The 21,176-nt window shown below is 40.3% G+C and overlaps 3 protein-coding genes across 8 annotated transcripts; all 3 read left to right on the top strand.

Annotated features, from left to right (window-relative positions):
- The first annotated feature begins 420 nt into the window (after positions 1-420).
- On the top strand, positions 421-11,314 carry sfi1 (SFI1 centrin binding protein). Of its 5 annotated transcripts, none has more exons than XM_027007826.3 (32): positions 421-561; positions 1,094-1,236; positions 1,324-1,395; positions 1,505-1,615; positions 2,105-2,199; positions 2,466-2,583; positions 2,678-2,780; positions 2,954-3,110; positions 3,365-3,526; positions 3,792-3,862; positions 3,965-4,057; positions 4,193-4,290; positions 4,518-4,584; positions 4,690-4,820; positions 5,111-5,192; positions 5,543-5,721; positions 5,856-5,931; positions 6,075-6,170; positions 6,337-6,413; positions 6,535-6,637; positions 6,838-6,934; positions 7,068-7,228; positions 7,334-7,408; positions 7,551-7,625; positions 7,711-7,887; positions 8,009-8,235; positions 8,792-8,887; positions 9,063-9,300; positions 9,501-9,573; positions 9,722-9,866; positions 9,987-10,089; positions 10,804-11,314. In XM_027007826.3, exons 2-32 carry the CDS (start codon positions 1,097-1,099, stop codon positions 10,924-10,926), a joined length of 3,621 nt encoding a protein of 1,206 aa, XP_026863627.2. In that variant the 5' UTR covers positions 421-561; positions 1,094-1,096; the 3' UTR covers positions 10,927-11,314. The 5 variants fall into 5 exon arrangements, with proteins under 5 accessions (XP_026863627.2, XP_081573254.1, XP_081573253.1 ...); XM_081717128.1 differs by having other exon boundaries at positions 5,543-5,763; positions 9,725-9,866; XM_081717127.1 differs by having other exon boundaries at positions 5,543-5,763.
- A 37-nt stretch (positions 11,315-11,351) lies between these two features.
- Positions 11,352-18,006, top strand: sxph (saxiphilin). Its single transcript, XM_027007830.3, has 17 exons — positions 11,352-11,709; positions 12,167-12,330; positions 12,479-12,578; positions 12,786-12,965; positions 13,286-13,448; positions 13,626-13,690; positions 13,870-14,027; positions 14,104-14,290; positions 14,420-14,568; positions 14,773-14,863; positions 14,971-15,021; positions 15,250-15,435; positions 15,581-15,728; positions 15,842-15,924; positions 16,326-16,510; positions 16,848-17,034; positions 17,246-18,006. The coding sequence occupies exons 1-17, from the start codon at positions 11,481-11,483 to the stop codon at positions 17,287-17,289; spliced, it is 2,370 nt and encodes a 789-aa protein (XP_026863631.2). The 5' UTR covers positions 11,352-11,480; the 3' UTR covers positions 17,290-18,006.
- Positions 17,536-21,118, top strand: sirt4 (sirtuin 4). Of its 2 annotated transcripts, none has more exons than XM_027007837.3 (4): positions 17,536-17,667; positions 19,152-19,639; positions 19,873-20,146; positions 20,620-21,118. In XM_027007837.3, exons 1-4 carry the CDS (start codon positions 17,644-17,646, stop codon positions 20,770-20,772), a joined length of 939 nt encoding a protein of 312 aa, XP_026863638.2. In that variant the 5' UTR covers positions 17,536-17,643; the 3' UTR covers positions 20,773-21,118. The 2 variants fall into 2 exon arrangements, with proteins under 2 accessions (XP_026863638.2, XP_026863637.2); XM_027007836.3 differs by having other exon boundaries at positions 19,852-20,146.
- The last annotated feature ends 58 nt before the right edge of the window (positions 21,119-21,176 follow it).

Genomic DNA, 21,176 nt, shown 5'->3' with positions numbered 1-21,176 from the left:
AAGAATCACACAATGGGAAAGGAAGACATCGTCTCAGTGGACTTCATTGTGCAAAATAAGTATGAAGCAGCTGTACGTGTGTGAGACGTGGTCAGCATGCAACCGGACCATGTGATTGCTCAGTGTATGAATGATGAAAAAATGCCGCTTTGCTCGTATCACTCAGTATAGCAAGCACACACCGACTTTGTGATATTAATGTAACAACAGACGAAGTCTAAAACATTAGGACACTTGTTTCAAAGCATACTTAGATATGCCTACATATAGTTGAATTGGGTTTGTCAGATGGCATAAACTTGTACCCGGTCCGTAGCGCGAATGCTTATTTAAGTGGTTAGCCAAGCTGCACAAGCCTGTTCCTAGAATGGACTTTTATTGTGACACGACCGAACGGAAGTTATTCGACGGACGCTGTACGCGGCAGTTATAGTTTCTTATAGCCTAGTTGGTTTGTGACTGATGGTCGATTATAACCTTATGGCTAGCTAGATAAGTGGATTCCTGTAGTCAGTTTAATCTCCCGACTAACGCATTTTAACAAGACTTTACTCAAAGCTGGTAAGCGATGTTAGTAGATTATGTTTTTTTATATATATTCAATTTACTCCATAATTCATGTCAATCAAGAAAAACGTTACTAGATTTCTAGCTAGTACATCTAAGCTAGGTTCCTGGCTGTAGCAAACTAGCTATGTTTCCTAGCAAATAAACCAAGTTAATGTTTATAAATCAGCAATTAGGGATTTCAGAAGAACAAAGTGGTAACTGAAGGAAGTGTGGAAGGCAGTGTATGCTTTATAGTTAGATAGCTAGATTACAGGTACAGTAGTTAGAATGGTTGCATAAATGCTATTAAATTATGTTGTATCTTCATTGTTCAGAAACAGTTATACCCATAGCCACCTTACCTAATAACTGTATTTGGAGACTGGGGTACTTGGAAATATGTCACATAAATAAGTTTAAAGATTAACAATATTAAAATTTACAAGTGTTAAATCTAAAAGATTCACAGGGACAAGGATTATTAGATTTACTAATGCGGTTATGTTTCACTTAAATGTCTGATTTTATATATCTTTTAAAAAAGATTATGCACACAGCAAGGGCACAGTCTGGAAAAACAGGCTCTTCTAGGAAGAGGTTAATGTGGCACCCATCAACCCGTAAGGTCACTTATCGAGTCGGATACACGTGGAACAGAGGTGGACGTCTCAAAGAGCTCAGGCTAAGGTTAGAAATCTACCATAGCAGCACAGGCTATAGTAATGGTAATTCACATTATGTCATAAGCAAAGCTACTTTGGACCGTCTGTCTAGGCATCTTGCACGAAAGTTCCTTCACCTCTGGATTCAGAAGACCTTTGGGCGAATCACTACATCACAGGCCAGGTTCAGTACTGGAGCACACTCTGTTATTTTTGGGCCATTTGAACAGATACAGTTGGAATTGCTCAGTTAATATTGCAAAGGGTTTTTAGCCACCTTTTTTCCCCTCCAGCTCTTTCCATTGTAATGTTGTGTTGAGGAAGGTTCTAAAAGCCTGGAGAGATGAATCTTGGCATGCCAGAAGAGAATGGACCCTCATTATTAGAGCAGACTGTCATTATAAGTGAGTGTTCTATAAGGGAATACATACATACATACATACATACATACACACACACACACAGCAGAACAGAGATACAGAATGCCAACGACAGGTGTGGGCTAGGATACTGCCAGGCAGCCCAAACCTAGACAGGAGCAACTGGGGGCTACCAGCAACCACCCAACCACAAGTCAAGCACCTTAACCACCAAGCCACCACTGCCCCTATAAGGGAATACATTATGCACAAATTATGATAATATTAATGATGTAGACAAGTCAGTATGTTATGCATATTATGAAATCATGCTATCGCTCCCAACTAGGTTTTAGTCATTGCAAGACTTTTTGGAATTGTTACTTTTTAACTATGGTCTATACACTATGATCTTAATTGTGAGTGTGCAGTAATGTTGAAACATTCTGATGTAATAATGTGAAAGTTGCTCTGTGGTCAGATGACTCAGAACTTCAAAATGTATCTAACACCTCTTTTAACCATCTATTGCAGGTATGTCCTGTACAGTAAAGTATGTCAAGCATGGCACAAATATGTGTCAGTCCAGAAAGAAGAGAATAGAAAGCTACTGCTTGCATTCAAGTTTGGTATGGGACATCTATACAGATTTTTACCTTGAATTTCACTGTTTCCATTGACTGTTGGCTATCTTCAAGGTAGTGATTAATAATGAGCTATCTAATTTACCTTGCACTTAGATGGTCTGTCTAGGTAGTGTTTAACTTAAGTGAATTATAGCACATACTTAATTGACTACATTTTAAATATCTTTATAGTCCTTACTGAATATAAACTGGTTTAGTTGGTCTGTGATATGTCTTTGCATAATTCTGTTTTTTGTGCTTTATTGTAGTGAGGCGGCGTATGTTGCGTCGTGTGTGGGATGGCTGGGAGCTGTATGTTGAAATGCAACACTTAAAGTGCAGAATGCATGAGGCAGCCATAAAGCACCAAACACTCACTGCTACTCGGTGAGCTTCATGCCTGCACAAATGTTGTACATAGATAAGTCTGAGTGACACATAGACCTTCATTTTGATTGTGTGTTTGTGTGTGTGATGATAGGTGGGTATGGATGGTGTGGCAAGATGCAGTACAGCAGCGCAATACAGAACATCAACAAGAAGCCCTGTCTCTACAGCACTGGGTTACCTCTGTGAAGAGCAGAGTGAGTGTGTGCATATGCATGTGCCAGATTTTGCACATGTAAGAATAAGAGGAAACTAGTATGAGAAATCACTCTGATTGAATTTATTTTTATTCTGTTTTGTTGAGTATACAATATACAGAGCAAAATTTTATGCCAAATTCCACAGGATTGCATGCATGTGTTCTTTACAGGCATGGTTGCAATGGATAAAGAGATATAGACACGCCTGTAGCCTAAGGAAGCGTGCGAGTATAGCTCACCTCCACTACTGCCAGCGGGTTCAGGGAAGTGCACTACAAGGCTGGATCAGACACGCTCAGCACAGACAAGCTAAAAATCAGGCGATGGGTACCAAATGCTTCTTTACATTTTCGTTTTTTAGTGTCTGTACTCCTACCATATTTCAAAGGAAAATAGAGTTTATTTATTGTTTTAAGGTTAATGTTCTGCAGGTTTTTAAACAATTTTGTAGGTCCTTACTTAAAATCATGATCATCTTTATGTCTCACTCCAGTCTCATTGGATACAGCCTGTTATATATTCTATGATATAAGGCCAGGGGTTATTCCTTTGTTAGGCTCTGCCTCTCTCCTATGTTACAGCTGTGGCTGGAAGAGTGTGGCACTGCTCTGTGGTGGGAAGGCACTGGTGCATGTGGCGCAGGGCCCTGCAATGTAGACTGGTCAAGAGAGAGAGAGGACAGATGGTGGACAGGCTAGCACACCGTGCCACCCAGCGCCGGGCCCTTTCTCGCTGGAGAGACTGTATCCTCACACACATTCACTTAAAGATTCGGTTAGACGTAAAGATGCTGCAACCAGCCCAGCTCTGTAAAAGAGTTTTCTGCGCTTCAGTGGATTTACATGTTCACTTTATAAATAGTGATGACACCAGATGCCAATAATGATTGCACTGCGTGTATTATACTGCCTGACAAGGGGGGAATGTAAGCTGGTTTTTGAAAATGAAGACGGTATACTGTGGGGCTTCAAAGCCTTTGTGCATATGCCTTCCTGATCAACTTTGAAGATGTTCAGATTTGCTCAGAGGAGGTTGAGAAGGAACAGACTGCAATTCAACACCATCACCTTCAGCTACTAGTGAGTAATTATAGTGTGAGACTTTTGGAATAATTTTGGAAACAAAGTTTGAACCTTAACTGAAACCTTTCTTGCTCCCCTTCTGTGTCTCCCCTTCTCCAGTGTGTGGGTTTTAAAGCTTTGGGCCTGAATGTTACTCGGTGCAAAACTCATCGACTAAACAAGAACATCAGTGGCCAGCATTGTTCACACACAGTAAGGGTAGCACATGCACACACTGTGCATTACAAAAGAATTCAAAGAAATCCCATGTTGCTGTTATTTTCCCAGCATTAGTATTTACCCTGTGTTTTGTTGTCTTTGCCTTCGCCACCTTGTTGCTTCTTATAGATGATGGTGAGATATTGGAAGCTTTGGCATCTTCGATTGGAGCAGATTGAGGAGCGGAGTGTCCAGCCCCTGATGACTATAGCAGTCAACAATCACAGGTTCACGCATACTATCTAAAAATGACAATATTTAGCAGTGCTTTCCAGATGCTCTATTAGCCAATGTTAGCATCTTTGCTGAAGAAAAAAAAAAAGAAACCTGGAATACCTTTTCTTGATTTCATTACTGATTTTCATTATTTAATTAATCTATTTTTCCAATAAAGTTTGGTTGTTGTATTTTAATGTAAGGTTATGTTAGGAAATGTATGAATCTATTTCTGTAGAGTCTCAGTGCTGAGAGCTTATCTTCAGAAATGGAGGGAATTCTACAACAAGCACAAGCACATGCAGGTACTTGACTGTATCAGCTGTCATACTCTCCAACATTTTTGTTTGTATCATTATCTGAACATTATATTGTGTGTGTGCACGTGTGCCTGTGCATGTGGCATGCAGGCTCTTGATCTGCAAGCCGACTTGTGCTTTGCAAGACATGTCCTTCCACGGTGTGTAAGATCCTGGACTGAGTTTACAGCAGATCGAACTGAGTACAGGAAGAGCAACGAGAGAGCTAATCAATTTCATCAGTGAGTCAAACAAACAAAAACAACAATACAACTTAGTTTGTATGGAACAGCTGTGACCTGGAGCATATTTTTGTGCAGCCGCCAATGTCTGTCATATTTTAGTTACTTGAAATTAAGTGCTCATTTAGCATATCGTTAACAAGATTGACAGAAATAAGATATTTGTGACCTAAATGAGATGTTGCACTGTAACCTCTGTGTGAGAGATGTTTCTTCAAGATTCTTGCTGAAGGAGAACCTGCATTTATATGTACATTAATGTGTGCTGTATGTCGTTGTTGGTTGTATAGAGTACACATGTACAGCTGGGCTTTTTATACCTGGTGGGGGCGTTTTGTAGATCACAGAGACCAGAGACTGGCAGAGAGCATGGTAAACAGTAGGCACTGACACACACTCGCACACATCATGATCCATGCAAATGGCGCACTCTCACTTGCTTCTCTTTGATTCCCACATAGCCACCTAAGCCTGAAATATTTTTATTAGACTCTCAAGCAATACTCATTTGACAAGCACAACAGTACATATACATATAAAAGAATCTCAATCATTTATGTCACTAGATGCAATCTTCCTCAGGTAAATCATATTATATTTATATTCTGTTATATTTAACAGAAAATGGTTGGCAAAACCATTTTAAAAATGCTAATGTGATACATTCACACAATCCCATGCACTGATTCTCAGCCTCCAACTTTCCTTGATCTTCTCTTCAGGCTATGTTGCATGCGGAGCAGGTGTATGTGTCTCGTGCCTGGTGTCGGTGGCTGTGTAGGGTACAGCAGCTCAGAGAGGACAGGCTCAAACAAACACAAGCTCGAATGCTGTACACGCGCACTCTTCTGCACAAAACTCTGACCCAATGGAGACACAATGTTAATGCCATACAGGGCAGGTATGGCCCAGAGAACTGGAATTATGAACCAGTGCACCTCCAGTAAGTTTGTTATTGTAACCTTCTGAGCACAGATGTCTAAAGCTGGTTGTTTGCTTGTTATGTGTTCTTGTGTGTGTTTGTTTCCCATATAGTCAGAGACATTTTGAGCAGGCAGTAGATCATGATAGGCAGCAGTGCATGAGGAAAGCTCTGATTGGCTGGTGCAAGGTATGACTGATAGCATTTAGAGTTAAATGTACCTGGCACAGGATTCCATATTAACGGTTAGAGGAAAATGCTGCAGATATTGTGGAGTTGTACTGTGCATTGCATATGAATAATTATGGGTACGGATGTTTGTGTGATGTCAGTATGTGGAACACAGACGACAGAAGACCAGGCGATTGACACAAATTAATGAGCACTATGAAAAGAGGCTACTTAGGCACACACTACGGCTATGGAAGGTAGAGTATCTGTTCCATAACAAGAATATTTGCTATGTCTCTGAACGTTTAACCTCACATGATTTCTGTTCAAAACCTTCAGAGCAGACTACTTAAATCCATTCTGCATTTAGAACATAAATGTCATCATTGTGTGGGTGTGTGTACGTGGGTGTGTGTACGTCAGCAACACCATGTGCAAACCCAGCACATCAACCGTATCGTCGAGAGCTGCTTCCACCACCAACAGCAGCGCTTGGTCAGGTATTAGACTACATATTTAGTGTTTACCTGTTTTGTTTTGTTTTTCACTCATTAACTTGATGCTTTCATTCTAATAGTTTTTTGTGCATCTGTCTGGGGGGTGTGGTTTTGTGCAATGCAGGACGATGCTGTGTTTATGGAGAAGGAACATAAATCTGTCCATAGAGGAGCGAGAGCAAGAGAGGAGAGCAGAGTATCATTATCAACACTGTCTGCTGGCAAAGGTGCTGCTGACACCATGAAAATTACGGTCACTTGATGCTAGTGTATCTCTCGATTTGAGTGTTCATAATATTAATGTTACAAAGCATGTATATGGATGCCTTATTTATTTCATCTCTTCTTGGTAAACATTGGTTTGTGCTATAGACTGAAACTTGATATACATTTAAAATGATAACTTTGTTTTTTGTTTTATGTACAGGTGCTGTTAGCATGGTATCAGAGGACAGCTCTTGCAGCTTCTCACCATCACCAGCAGGAGGAAGCACTCAAAGGCGCACAACTTCACATGGACAGATGTACTGTACAGTCTGTTGCTGTTATAGATTTGAACCAAATAGAAATTACAGATTTGAAGAGGTTTCATTTTGATATAACTTTGATATAAATAGTGGTGATCAATATGAGTGGTAACTTTGTGTTTTTTGGCAGTGCGGCTGCAGACAGTTCTCCGGCGGTGGAGAGAGCGGTATCGTGATGTGAGAGAAGAGAGGCTGTTTACAGAAATAGCCTGCAGACATCACCACTACGTCATGCTTCAAAAAAGCCTCAGGGCCTGGATCATCAGCAATTACCAGCACAAATGCTACCAGGTAACCATGAGGCGAACTCTATTTAACTAACTTTACGCTGCGAATCCACGTCATTCTGTTTGTTTGAATGTTCAAATGTGTGCATGAGTCTTATGTTCATGTTAGGTTATGAAAAATCGGAGCTGTCTGCTGCACAAATTAAGAGTGTGTCAGCATTTTTTCCTCTGCTGGAGATTTCAGGTTAGTTATGGACCACTTTCATTTGTTGTTTGTTTAACCTGTAGACAATTAGAAATTTCATAAAGTATCAAAAGTGTTAGTGTGACTAAATTTATAAGTGCGTGCATGCATGCATGTAAACTATGCATTTTATTTCCTACAGCTACAGAGCAGGAGAACAGAAGCGGAGTTGACAGCGATGGCCCTCTGGCACTGGTCCCTGAACCTGCAGTCCAAGGTAATTCATCTGTCCACCATCACCTGACCACCACCATCAGCAATTGTAACTATAGTTCTTCACTGCTGTGTGTTTGTGATTTCAGGTGCTGAGTGCCTGGAGGCAGTGGGTGGATGAGTGTTACAGAAAAAAGAGACAACTGGCTGCAGCAGCTCAGTTCTACAGAGATGGGCTACTGCGAGAGGGCGTCACCCACATCCTCACATACACGGCCCACATGAGCGCCTTCTCCACCGATATGGCCCTGCGCCACTATGAGCAGGTATGCGTGGTCGTAGGGAATTTGCATTGTTTAGAATTCTGTTGTTATTGAATCTGTATTATTGTTGACCCAAACCAAAATTGACACGAGTATGTGTATGTGATATCTGTTGTATCCACAGAGTTCTCAGCATCTGCAGGCAGTGGTAAGGAGATGTGCCTTGCGTTGGAAGCAGCGGGCATTGTGTAAGGCTTCTAGAGCCTGTCAGATGGCAGATAAAAAGGTTGGACCTCCTAAAAAGAGTGTGTCCTTCTGTCTGCCTGATGACCAGCGCTCCAGCTACACCTACCCCTCAGCAAGGAGACACACAACAGAGCAGAGGCCAAGAGATCCTGTTATGGACAAACTGTAATTTGAATTCTTGGACCTGTTGTGTTTAGTTTATTCACGCAATCCTTTTTATAAAGTTTTGAAGATATTGTAGTGCCTTATGTTGTTCTGATTGTGTTGATGTTTGTTCATGTGTGTAAGGTTCTTTAGTTGGTTGTTTAGCCTAAGTGCAGCAGTATCCCTTTTCTGTCCAGTCTGTTCCCTTTATGAGACCAAAGTCAGCTGTAGTCAGTGAAGCTCTATCTTCTTAACAGCAAAGGGAAGGTAGTGTTGTAGGGTTGAGGTGCATATGTGGAAAAGGGAAGTGGTGTATAGGAGGGGGAAGCAGAGTGTGTTTGTGACAGGGTCATGGGGTAATAAAGCACGGACTTGGTTGGAAGCAGTTGGAGGCTGCTACCAGTTGTAGTTATTCCTACTGATGCAAGGAAATTCTAACCAGAAAGATTACAGTGATATTTTTCACAGTGTCCCTATCTTAGCATTTGTTATTGGTTTGACATAGGCCTTTGAATTTTAGAAGTTTGGAAATTATATGGCAAATGTCACGGGATTGATGTTCTGCTTAAACCAACAGGCTACTGGTTCGAGCCTCTAGGCTGCAACCCCGAAGGCCTGATGACCTGTTACAGTCTTCAGCCAAAAAAATACTGCAGCACCCCCATCCCAGCAGGTACAGTTGATGATCACAGATTAACACATTTTAGCAGGCAATTAGCACTGCCATACATGTAAGACAAAACAGGTTTCAATATTTTCAGTCATTTAAAAATTGTTGTTTGAGTCTTTACATTCTCCCATTTTTTGCCTACTTTTCCTCATCTCTATCTTTTATGTTGGTGTTGCAGTGTTCAGACGATGGACACAGGTCAGACTGACACATCTGCAGCATTTCTCCCACTGCCCCCTGTCCAGCTGCAGCCTCCAGTCTCACTCCTCTCCAGCCTCCCTGCTCTGGCCATAAGCCCTCCAGTGCTGGGCTACAGGCCTGCTCCTGCAGGAATTCCCGCCACACTAGCCAGCGCCTTAAGCCAGGATGTACTACTACCTCCTTCTTCATTTACTGTATCCAGAACACAGTGCAAGGTGAGCTCTCCAGACATTCAGCTATAAACAATGTATGTTCTATATTGGAATGTATTTAATTGTATAATTTGCATTTGTCCTTTTGTGCAAAGTAAACCATTTCAGTGTGAGAAACTGTCCTTTCAAATGTTCAAATTTCTCCATCTCCTTTTTTCTCTTTTTTTATTTTTTTAAAAAAAATATATGTTTGCTTTGCACAGACAAGTTCAAGACATAAGAACTCCTTACTCCTTACCCCTCGTGATTTCACCCACCATAACCTGTCTGGTCAAGGTATACAATGCTCACACACTCCTTTATTAACATGTACCACCAAGAAGGATTTTGAAGTAATGCTGAATATTGGATAATGTAGTTGTGTTTGTCAGAATGTGTTAGACTGGATGTTGAGTCATCTGTGGTCATCCTGGCATCTAACCAGCAGGTACATTTAAGAGTGGTACTCTGGATGAGGAAGATGATCTGCTTATGCAGGCAGCTTGTGACCCAACTGAAGCTCTGACAGAAGAACTACTAAAAATAAAACTGGAACTGCAGAGATACCAGCAAGACAGAAACCAGCTGCAGTATGTACTTTCAGTCTGGCCTTCAGTACCACCAGATATTTCACCATGCTGCTACTGTGATTTATGCAAAACAGATGTCTTGGTAAAAATTTGTCTATCTGTCTGTCCATCTCTGCATAGCACGTGGCGTAAACTTCAGAATGTCATGACAAACTGGCTCCAAACTACAGGCATCAGTGGTGAAACTGAGGAAAGAGAGAGCATCAAACAAGAATTAAATGAGGTATCTAATGAATTCACTAATGTCTCTCTCAGGCTTGTGTGTGTGCGTGTGTACATGTACGTACATCCTTACAACTAGTCTGAGGAAGCTCAAATAAGACTTCTGGAAACTGATCCAGTAGCTAAAGTGGAATTAACTATGTAAAAGGTGCTTGTCCCTTTTTGATCATTGTTTCGATTTATTCTATAATGTATAGTAAATCAAAATGTGGAAGCAGGTTATGCTGTTAAATAAGTAATTTTAGGTATTTAAGTGTTTTAAAACTCCTCCAAACAAACCATTTGTGTGTTTGTTCATCTTTAATTTAATTAACTTTTTTTTAAAATTTGTTTCTTTTTTTAACTTAAACTCTTACTCTACTCTTTTTTTTTTCTTTTTTTTTTGAAGTGCAGTGAAGGTTCTTTTTCGGTCGGTACTGTACATCCACTAGCAACATGTATATAAATGAGCCAGTTCTGGTTTGGGTTGTTTTTGTACATTCTTTTGGAAGAGCAATTAAAACATGAATCCATCAACGTGAAAGCCAGCTGTTGGGTATTTTACTGTTGTACGTGTATAACCAAGGGCAGGTTGCCTAGTTAACCAAGACCTCATAATAATTTTTGTATATGTAGTATACCTTGGGAACTGTGATTAAGTACAGCTCAAGTACTGAATGATTCAAGTAACTCAAGTCATTCAGGTTTGTTTTATCCTTCTCCATTTTTTTTGTAGCTGGAGAGCCGTATTTCCGCTCTGTCTGTGAAACTGACTGAACAGAAGCCCACCATGATCTGCCATGCGGCACGGGTCCAAAGCATATCAGGCCAGCTGCTGGGATCAAGCGCTCCAATATAGATCATCCTACCACATGCAGAATTTAATACTGAGAACGACTACATTTGTATTGCATAACTAAATGACCTTTAACAGTTTCTTGACATTTGTGATTTCACATCCACACAAATTAAATGTATTATTGGCATAATTTATATAGGAGATGTTTGAAGAATTTTATGTCAATTTTGAAAAAATAGTTTTATGGCTGCCAGGTTGCCACTTTATGCCACCTTTATGATTGACTCCTTATTTATTTAGAATTTTTAAAAATCATGATTTATATTTGTGGATCTTTTAAGGCATTTATTCAATTTTACTTACTATTTTTGACGTTTTTGTGACTTCTGTTAGTAAATGCTTACTGTCAATAAATACAACGCTGGAACGTTGGTCGCAGTCCTCGAAACGTTGTCTGGCTTCCGTAATTGTTTTTCCGTATGTTTAAGTTCGGACATAATTAGCATGGTAATGAACCTTCGCGTAATAATTATCGGCCACCAGGCGCAAAGCTTTCTGTGAAAAGTTTGGGAAAACTGCCGGCAATATGGGAGATCCACCGTAATTTTTTCCATATGCGTTCGAGCCCGAGAATACCAAAACACTATTGGCCAATAACAACTACGGATTGTCCGACCAGACCGAATCCAGACAGCCCCTCTGCAGACCTAACGCTCGCGCTAAGCTGCGCAACGGCATACGTCTGCGCGAGCCTTGAGCAGGGTAAAAGTCTTTTCCATCGGGTGTTCATCATGAAGGGCGAGTTTGGAATTGTCTTCCTGCTTCTGTCCTCTGCCGCTTTTGGTAGGTACGAGGTTCTGACTAGAATGCAACTTGTACAATGTTTGTACACTTGTTTAATTATTTCTTATATTATTTTATCAATAGTTATTTCTGAAAACAGTAGCTCGGACTATTCAGTAAACAGTATAGGTCATTCTGCTCTGTTTAACCTGACACCGATATGAAAAACGTGCTTGCAATTTATTCTAGTTTTATTCTACGAAGTTGATAAAAAAAATAAATGGTGAATTCCGTTTGGGTTTAAATTGATCTATATTATGGGTCTTGTGTGTATAACCTTGTTTTAGATTTGATATATTAAACCAAATAATTGTCTTTAGGATGTGGTAGTAAATTCCAATGCTGACCCATAAAGAAAAGTTGTAGGGTTTTTTAACCCATCACTGCTCCTAACCAGCATTGAGGACACTGCCAGTTGGTATTATAGAGCTGTTGGACATGTGGTTCTATTATGCAGCTAAGAAGATGCGCTGGTGCACAGTATCCGAGCCAGAACAAAGGAAGTGTGCAGACTTAGCTAAAGCACTAGTGGCTTCCTTACCTCCAGCTGTAGTCACAGCCTTCGCCCGACTGTCCTGTGTGAGGGCCTACAGCACAACTGACTGTATCAATAAGATACGGGTGGGTTACTAGTCTGCATGCAAGGAACGTGATTAATTCTCGAGAGATATTTGTGCTACAGTAAAAACAGCTCAGCGTACAAATACACATAAACCCTGTGTAGGCTCAGTGTGCCTGACTGGCCCTTAAATGCCTCCTGTCCCCTCAGGGTAATAAAGCTGACCTGGTGACTCTGGATGCCGGAGAGGTCTACTCTGCAGTAAAGCAATTTGGTCTCACAGCAGTGGCCAAGGAGATCTACAGTGATGGTAGAAACTTATTATGGGCTGTATACCACACCATTTATGCATAATTGCAAGTAGTGATAAAGCAGATTCTCTGTTTGTTTCATTGTTGTTGCACATAAGCATAATTGAATGCCATTAGGTTTGTTGAATTTTATGTATATAAAAGTGTTTCCTAAGATGCTTTCAATTTGTTTAAATGCTATGCAACATTCACCTATTTTTCCTCAGGTGGTTGTATCCTGGCAGTGGCTGTGGTGAGGAATAGCAGTCCATTAGACATCCGCTCTCTGAAGGGATCGAGGAGTTGTCACAGTGGGTCTCGCTGGACTGCTGGCTGGAATCTGCCTGTAGGGCACCTCCTGTCTCGAAACTACCTGCCCTGGGAAGAGGAACAGCCCCTCAGTCAGGGTGATTAAATTTACCTACTATATAGTAAAGATGGACACTGAGAATCAGCTTAAAGGGAATTTCCACCAAATACACATTTAACTAGTAAAAATACTTTGCATTAAGGTTCTTATTGTAAGCTATACCCACTTCCTGTGTGTAGTTGAGAGGAATGATTTTTGTAAAATGTCATATGAGTTCTATGTGGTTCTGTTTTACCCACAAGTTAAGGACTGTGTCATGAATTGCATTAATGCATTATAAGCATTTGTGTAATATGCTGTATTTATTGCAAATCCCAGGCATAACGGAGTATTCCATCTGTCTCTGTTCCCTGCCAGCCGTTAGTGCCTTTTTTAGTGCCAGCTGTGTGCCTGGAGCAGCTGCTATGGCACTCAGCCTGTGTTCCCAGTGCCAGGGTCAAAGATCATATGTCCCACAGAAGAACTTCCATTGTGAGACTTCTCACAGTGAACCATTCTATCACAACCATGGGGCGCTCAGGTTTAAAACCTCTCACATATATACACACATACACACACTCTTGCTTGTACAAACATAAAAGCCCTTACCACAATTTAAGTAAAATAAATACATATACACAGACACAAACACACAAACTGTGTGCTAGCATTGCAAGTCTGCCTACTCTGGTTAGCTCTTTATCCTGTTTTCTCTAAGGTGCTTGCAGTCTGGAGCAGGAGATGTGGCCTTTGTGGATCATACAGCTCTGGACAGTATAGCTGGTAACACATCATGTATTTTAATGTCCAGCTTAGGTTGCCTTGTTCTGGCTTCAGCCTTCTGACAGAAGTTTTACTGTGTGACTTGGAATACTTTTTGAGACCAACAGATTCACCATTCAAATGCTCCCTCTGTCATCCTTTCTGCCACTCCCTCTCTCTTTCTCCATCACCCTCTACAGCAAGCGAGAATAAAGAGTACAAGTTACTATGCACAGATGGTACATGGGCTCCACTCAGCCATTTCAGGAAGTGCAATCTTGGGCGTGGTCCTGGCGGGGGTGTGGTCACACGAATGAACCACCGCAAGATTGCCCGCAAATTTCTGATAGCTGCTCAGGTAAGATCTGTGATCCATATGTGTTCCCATCACTGAAAAGGTTTGTTTTGAAATTGTTTTCATATCTGTTTATTAGATGGCGTTTGGCTGGCATGGGAGAGAGCGTCAACGTTTCCAGCTTTTTAATTCATCAGTTTATGGAGTGAGTGACTTGCTGTTCAGCGATGTGACTGACAAACTGTCAGTCCTGCATGATGATGTGGACATCAGTCGACTTCTCGGACTAGACTATGTGTCTTTGCTCAAAGGCCTCAGACATGAAGGTACCATCTATCCCAGCCATTATAGTCTGAATATGAATGTTATGAATTTGAATTATTTACTTATATATATATATATATATATATATATATATATATATATATATATAATGTGTGTGTGTGTGTGTATAGGTAGTTCTCTGGAGGACAGTGTGGTGAGGTGGTGCTGTATAAGTCATGCTGAACAGAAGAAATGTGAGCAGTGGGCTCTCAGCATAAAGTCTGACCCTCTCGTATGTGTCAGAGCCTCCTCCATGAGGGACTGCATTGAGAAGCTCAAGGTGCAGTATGATGGAATAACACTTACTTGCTTCGTATGTACAAGATGCCAAATTGTTTGGAGACTTTTGAGACAGACATGCTGTCTCACACTTTGAACACAGAACACCACAGCTCCCTGTTGTGTTGCATCCTCTGTGGTACAGCCTGCACTGTGAAAAAGGTTAAGCACACAGTCCATTCACAGGCTTCTTTTCTGTCTACAGAGGGATGAAGTGGATGCTGTCTCCCTGGATGCTACACACTCTTTCATTGCTGGGAAATGTGGTCTTGTCCCTGTAGTGACTGAGTATTATGGTAAATCTCATTTCTCGCATGGGTGGTTTGTTTTCTGTGTGTCCTCTTTTTTTATGATGTCTGCAGCTTTTGCTGTTGTTGTTTTTCCACATTCTTCTGTCCATAAGGGATGAGGTGTGAATTTACTGATGGAGAAAATGGCCATTTTGAGACTAAAGGTAAAGATTTGCCCATTTACTAATTAGAAGATTCATATACAAAATCTATACTATATCAAATGTATATCATAATGACAAACATGCTATTTATTTTCTTTAAAAAAAAGCCTTTAATTTAAAAATCACCTATGCACTATCATATTTAATTACATTTGTTTAATTTCTAAGCTTTAATCAAGGCTGTAATGTGATAACTGGCTTTAGCAGAAAAAAATATTTTTGTCCCAGTACACTTGCCATCAGTATATGGTGTGGCAGTGGTACGTCGCACCAGTAGAAATATATATTTGGGGAATATGGGTGGTCGACGCTCCTGCCACGGTCATATGTACAGCCCTGCAGGATGGGTACTGCCTGTGAAACAAACACTGAGCACAGAACACAACAACAGTGCCACCTGTGAACCAAACAAAGGTACTATAGCTCCTCCTAAAACAACATTAAAAATATTGCAAGAATGTTTAACCCCTCTTCACTATGTGCATATGAAAACATTTAAAAGTAATTAATACTAGATACTTGAGTGTTTTGATTGCCTGTGGTTGTTCTGTGATCTTAGTTTATTCTGAAGTATTTTGGAAGGGCTGTTTGCCAGGAGCTCAGGGCAGCCTGTGCAAGGTGTGTATAGGTGGAACAGAGGAGGCTGCCACCAAACGCTGCTCTGACAACCACAATGAGCGCTACTATGGAAACCTTGGAGCACTGCGGTGAGAGAACGCCACTGTTTGCCAGTTTTCTCAAGACAATGGCACATGCATCATTGCCATTACACCAGAGCATATGGCTACAAAGCTGCGACAATGCTGCCTCCCTCTTTTAGGTGTCTGGTTGGAGACCCCAGTGGCAAAAGCTTTGGAGATGTAGCATTTATGGAACACCACAATTTAGAGAGTAACGTTGAATGTAAGATGTGTTACAAGTTTAAACACTGATATGCGTTAGTTGTAGTTTGATACCGTTTAATTGCTTTTGCTGATCCTGTTTCTTGTTCTTCTCATTTGAAGTAGATGGGGGAGGTATTGGGGTTGTGGTAGAACCCTTGATATAATGTGTTTACCTGAATACTGCATTAGTTACCAAACAGTTGTGTTGATCACTTTATAGAGGTATTCAGTGAATGTGTGGTAATTAATCCAAACCGGGTCTCTCATTTCCTTAAAACATGTAAATTAAAACACATGGGGCCAGGTGTGGTCACATGAATAGATTAAAACTGTATTATTTTATAGTAGTTTTGAACCACATTTTAGAGCTTGTTGAAATCAACACCCAATTTACGTCACTATCATTCTATTGGTGGTCAGATCTAAATAGCAGTGGCTGGGCTAATGGCTGGCTTGCCAGGGATTTTGAGCTGCTGTGTGGGGATGGAAGGCGGGCTCCACTGACGGAGTGGAAGAGCTGTAACCTGGGAGCTGTACCACCCAACACTGTTATGACCAGACCTGTACTTACTGCTCGCATCTATGATTTCCTCATGAAGTCACAGGTCTCCACATTACATCAAATGTTTTATAAAACAAATCTCATGCACTTTCTATAATGTGAAAATTATTGTGAATTATTTTATGTAGTGTAATTATTATTATGACATGAAAATATTATCATTATATGTTAAAATAGTTCTTTTTGGGTTTACTAAAACTAAACATTTCTCAGCCAAACTATGTTTTTCAGGAATGCAAAACATCTTGATTAAGTTTTTAATACTTCCCATGTAATTATAATGCATCTCACACAAAATATCAGTAAGTGTGACAAAAACCTTACAAAAACATCAAACATTCATGAGCGTTGAGTACTATGTCCTGGTTCCCTGTCCCCAGGAGACCATTGCAGCAGGCTTGGACTCTGAATTCAAGCTATTTGAGTCTCAGCATTACGGTGAAAGTGACCTGCTGTTCAAAGATGCAACACAGTGTCTGGTCCACACCAGCCATTTGGATTACCACACTATACTGGGAGAAGAGTTTTATTCAGAGGCAGAAAGCATCTTTAACTGCACGCATTCTGGTGAGATTGAAAACACATACACTGCTTGATGATAGTCAATTCTTCATGTCATGACAACCTTTGGAGTTCTCTGGCATAACAATCTCCTATAACAGCATGTTAAAATGTTAAAACATTCTGAAGTAGCAGCATTAATTAATAAAGTTCAAAAGGTTTGAGTGTATTTGTAATGAGCTGCAATTAGTGAAATTTAATGTATTCTTTTTGACAGATATCCTGAAGTTTTGCAACCAAGATGTGTGCAGCATTTTCTGAGTCTGAAAATGACATGACATCGGTTTATTTTTTCCTATGTTAAATAATTTCCAATGCACAATGAATTCCTAATCTTCTGATTTATTGGTGCAATCCATTTGACTAAAGTTTCCTTACTGAGTGCTCTAAACATCTAGGAATGAATGCTGACTAGTACAGCAGTTAAAAACAAATACATAAGTGACATTTTGTAAGTTATCAGTTACAACCCATGAAAAATGAATTCGCCAACAAATTAGGAAGCCACGGGACTTCAGTTCCCATCATGCACCTTAAATTTCTGAGGGGAAGTGTTTGCCGATAACCTACACGAGAAACCTTACATTGGCAATGTGAGGTCTGTAGTCCTTGAGTATGTGGGAAAAATTCTCAATATCGGTAAGTTGTTTATTTCCGTATTGTTAAAGGGCTTGAAAACAAGCTTGCCAGATCGGAACGGTGTCACTTTTAAAAGTGTTTGAACTGTGGAAATGTCATAGCTACTACTATATGTCAAGAAGCCTTCACTTGGAATAACGAATAATAATTTTGTTCTTATGTAATGTAAGGTTTGCAGAATATACAGACTTTGTCAATTCTGTCTTCTGAAGCGGAGAGAGCTCCAGAAGTCTATTAATAATATTCTGTTACGCGAATTAGTGATCCAGTCGGAGCCTTCCTTAAGATATTGATCGACACGGTGAAATAATTTAACACAATAAAGTGATAAACATGTCACTTGCAAATGGATTTTATTTAATATGCGACTCAGTCTGAAGGTAAAATTAACGTGACACAAAAGGGAGTCTCTTTTTTGATGTGAGCTAAACTGCCTATTTATTCGTTTGTGGTTACGGTTAATCTTAAATTACGTAATTTAAATTACATAATGAAATTAACTGAAATTTTAAAAATGCGCGTATTCTGTAGTTCGCCTACTGTTGCCTGTGTTATCCCCTTCGCCCGTAGGCCTCGAAGGGTCCTGCACAGCGCAGACCAATACACAATGCCTATTCAGTTCATGCAGTCACGTTATACGCGAATATAACCTATTTTATTTTTTAAAAATTAGGCAAAATGCGTAATCGGAAAGTAATATTTAATAAACACAATTTTGAAACTAATCTGGCCCGTATAAGCATTGGCTAGTAACTATACGTGCTCAAAACCTTCTTGGATATGCGAAAACGACTTAATCTTTTTCTTTTCTTTTTAAATTTTTAACACCATTCATAGCTTTACATGCTAAGCACTTTGTAGCTCAAGGACAGTGTTGAGCGTGTCTAAAAGGTGCTAGCTTGAAACCAGAAGGGGTGTTGGGTCAGAATAAAGTTACTTCTATGAGGTTCCTTTAAGTTCTTTATTAAATTGTTACATTAATTGATGCTGATGTGTGTCGTTTCTAAAATCAGAAAAATATTAATTTGTCTACACAGCTGCATAATACTGTATCTAATGTACAACCCTAACCAATGTTAAATAATTATTATTATCTACAGTAAATTGAAACAGAACTCAATATTTAAAACCATGACACTGAAAAAAAGTTAAACTGACTTAATTCAGAGATGAAGTCTGAAATGGGGGAATATATTTTTAGGTAAAAATAGGATACCTGGTTTCAGTCTGCAACCTTTCAGCAAGACTCATAATAAGTGCAAGTGAATTGAATTAGTATGATATATGGAGGCGAGATTGGCCAATACAGGTTGCATAGGGCTGGGTTACTTATGTCATTGTAATCAGATGTCATCTGATTATGTACTGAAAAATTTCCAGCAAAAATGAGATTGGCTTCTAGGCTACCTCACGCCTAGTGAAAGCGGTGTTCTTTCAGATAGAACATAACACCTTAAGTTATGTCTCACCCACTTTGCTCCTAGATGCTGCTGTCACAACGATCCCTGCCTTCATTTGTGGCAGTGGGAAGACGAATTGCCTCTTCAGTGCATGCTGGTGCACTGGATTTTGTTCCATTCAGCAGCTCAGTTGACAGTCTCTCCTTAGAACAGCTCCAGATGTTTGTATCACAAGCCTCACATCTTTTTGTAATAACTGGAGCAGGACTGTCGACAGAGTCTGGAATCCCTGATTATCGCTCAGAGGGAGTGGGCCTGTATGCACGGACAAATCAGAGGCCCCTGCAACATGCCGAGTTTGTGCATAGCACTAAGGCTCGGCAGCGCTACTGGGCTCGTAACTATGTGGGCTGGCCAAAGTTCTCGTCACACCTGCCCAATTCAGCTCACTATGCCTTAAGGAACTGGGAAAAGAGCGGCAAAATTCACTGGCTTGTCACTCAGAATGTAGATGCTTTACATTCAAAGGCAGGACAGCAGAGCTTGACTGAGCTGCATGGCTGTTCCCACAGGTACAGTAGGTCAAGAGGTATTTAAAAAACTCAAAAGGTCATACAGCTTTATTTTATTTTTGACTTGACCATTCTATACTTGACAGTAAAAGTTAATGTGAGGAGATACCAAGTTTTGTCACCTTTATGAACAAACAGTAGGCAAGACCCTAAATGACAGTAAACTACCTTACACATAAAGTAATCTAAATGTATTGTGTGGGATCTTTCAGGGTGATTTGCCTGGGTTGCAGGAAGCTGACTGCACGGGAGGAGCTCCAGAAGCGCTTTGCTGCTCTAAACCCCTACTGGCAGGCGAGCGCAGGGACAGTGGCGCCTGATGGGGACGTTCTCCTGGAGGACGAGCAGGTGCTGAACTTCAGGGTGCCTGTATGTCAGGCCTGTGGTGGCATCCTCAAGCCTGATGTGACATTTTTCGGAGACACAGTCGATCGCACGGTTGTGCAGTTTGTGCAAGATAGGCTTGCTGAGTCTGATGCTGTACTTGTGGCTGGATCCTCACTGCAGGTGATTACCCATACTGCTCAAACATGTTTCTAAAGAAACCATGTGTTAACCATAAAGATGGTACAAAAATTACATCTATAAGCACCCTCTGTGGACTAATTGTTCTTTAGTTCAGAATATTCTCAAAACCTTCTGTCAAGAGGTTTAAGTTGTTTTTGAGCAGTGCTATAAGATTGTGGACTCGGTGACCCTTAATAACTTAAGACATTGTATAAACACATGCCTTTATATAATTGAATCACATTTCTGTCATTTTGACAAATGGATATGGTTAACTTGATTGACAAGCAGGTTAAATATACATTTTTACAATAACAAATTCTCCAAAGGCACTTACTAACAGCAGCCATGAGTTTTTAACATTATTTTGAAAGGATGCAATTTTTTGCTTAATATATTAAAGTTTTCAAAATGCATATTCTTTATATGTGAAACATGCAATGATTTGTCTAAATATTAGCTGTTTTGTGCAGGTTTTTTCTGGATACCGTTTCCTGTTAGCAGCCAATGAGAGACGAATCCCAGTGGCCATCCTGAACATCGGCCCCACAAGGGCTGACCACCTTGCTGAAATTAAAGTGAGCGCTCGCTGTGGAGAAGTGCTTCCAACCCTCATTCCCACTTGAGACAAAAAGAGATGGAAGGCATTTTTAGCATAGTTTTGCACTTGTTTTGGACCTTGTGTCACTCACAAAACCCTCTCAAGACGGCTGCTCCTCATAACAGTTGGTATTCTGCCTCAAAAAGCAATGAGCAGAAAACACTATAAAGCCTTTAGGATATTTGATCCATCTGTATGAGGGTGATTTTTTTTGATAATGAACTTTTACTTGACCCAGCTTGTTTTATTTGGTGACAACTGGACAGAATTCATGATGGGGAATGTGAAAATGACTTAAGACTTGCAACTTACTTGCCTTTACTTGCAACTCAGTGTAACAAAGGTAATAAAAAAGGTAGTGTTGTTAAGACCTCCACTGTAGTCATGGGACTTCATTTTGTATTATGTAATTGACTTTTGCATTATTCT

Source organism: Electrophorus electricus, chromosome 7 (assembly GCF_041902795.1).
Source record: "Electrophorus electricus isolate QZ-2024a chromosome 7, ASM4190279v1, whole genome shotgun sequence".
Lineage (NCBI taxonomy): Eukaryota > Metazoa > Chordata > Actinopteri > Gymnotiformes > Gymnotidae > Electrophorus > Electrophorus electricus.
Note: the sequence above shows the minus strand (reverse complement) of the source record. Positions and strands in the feature narration are given on the sequence as shown.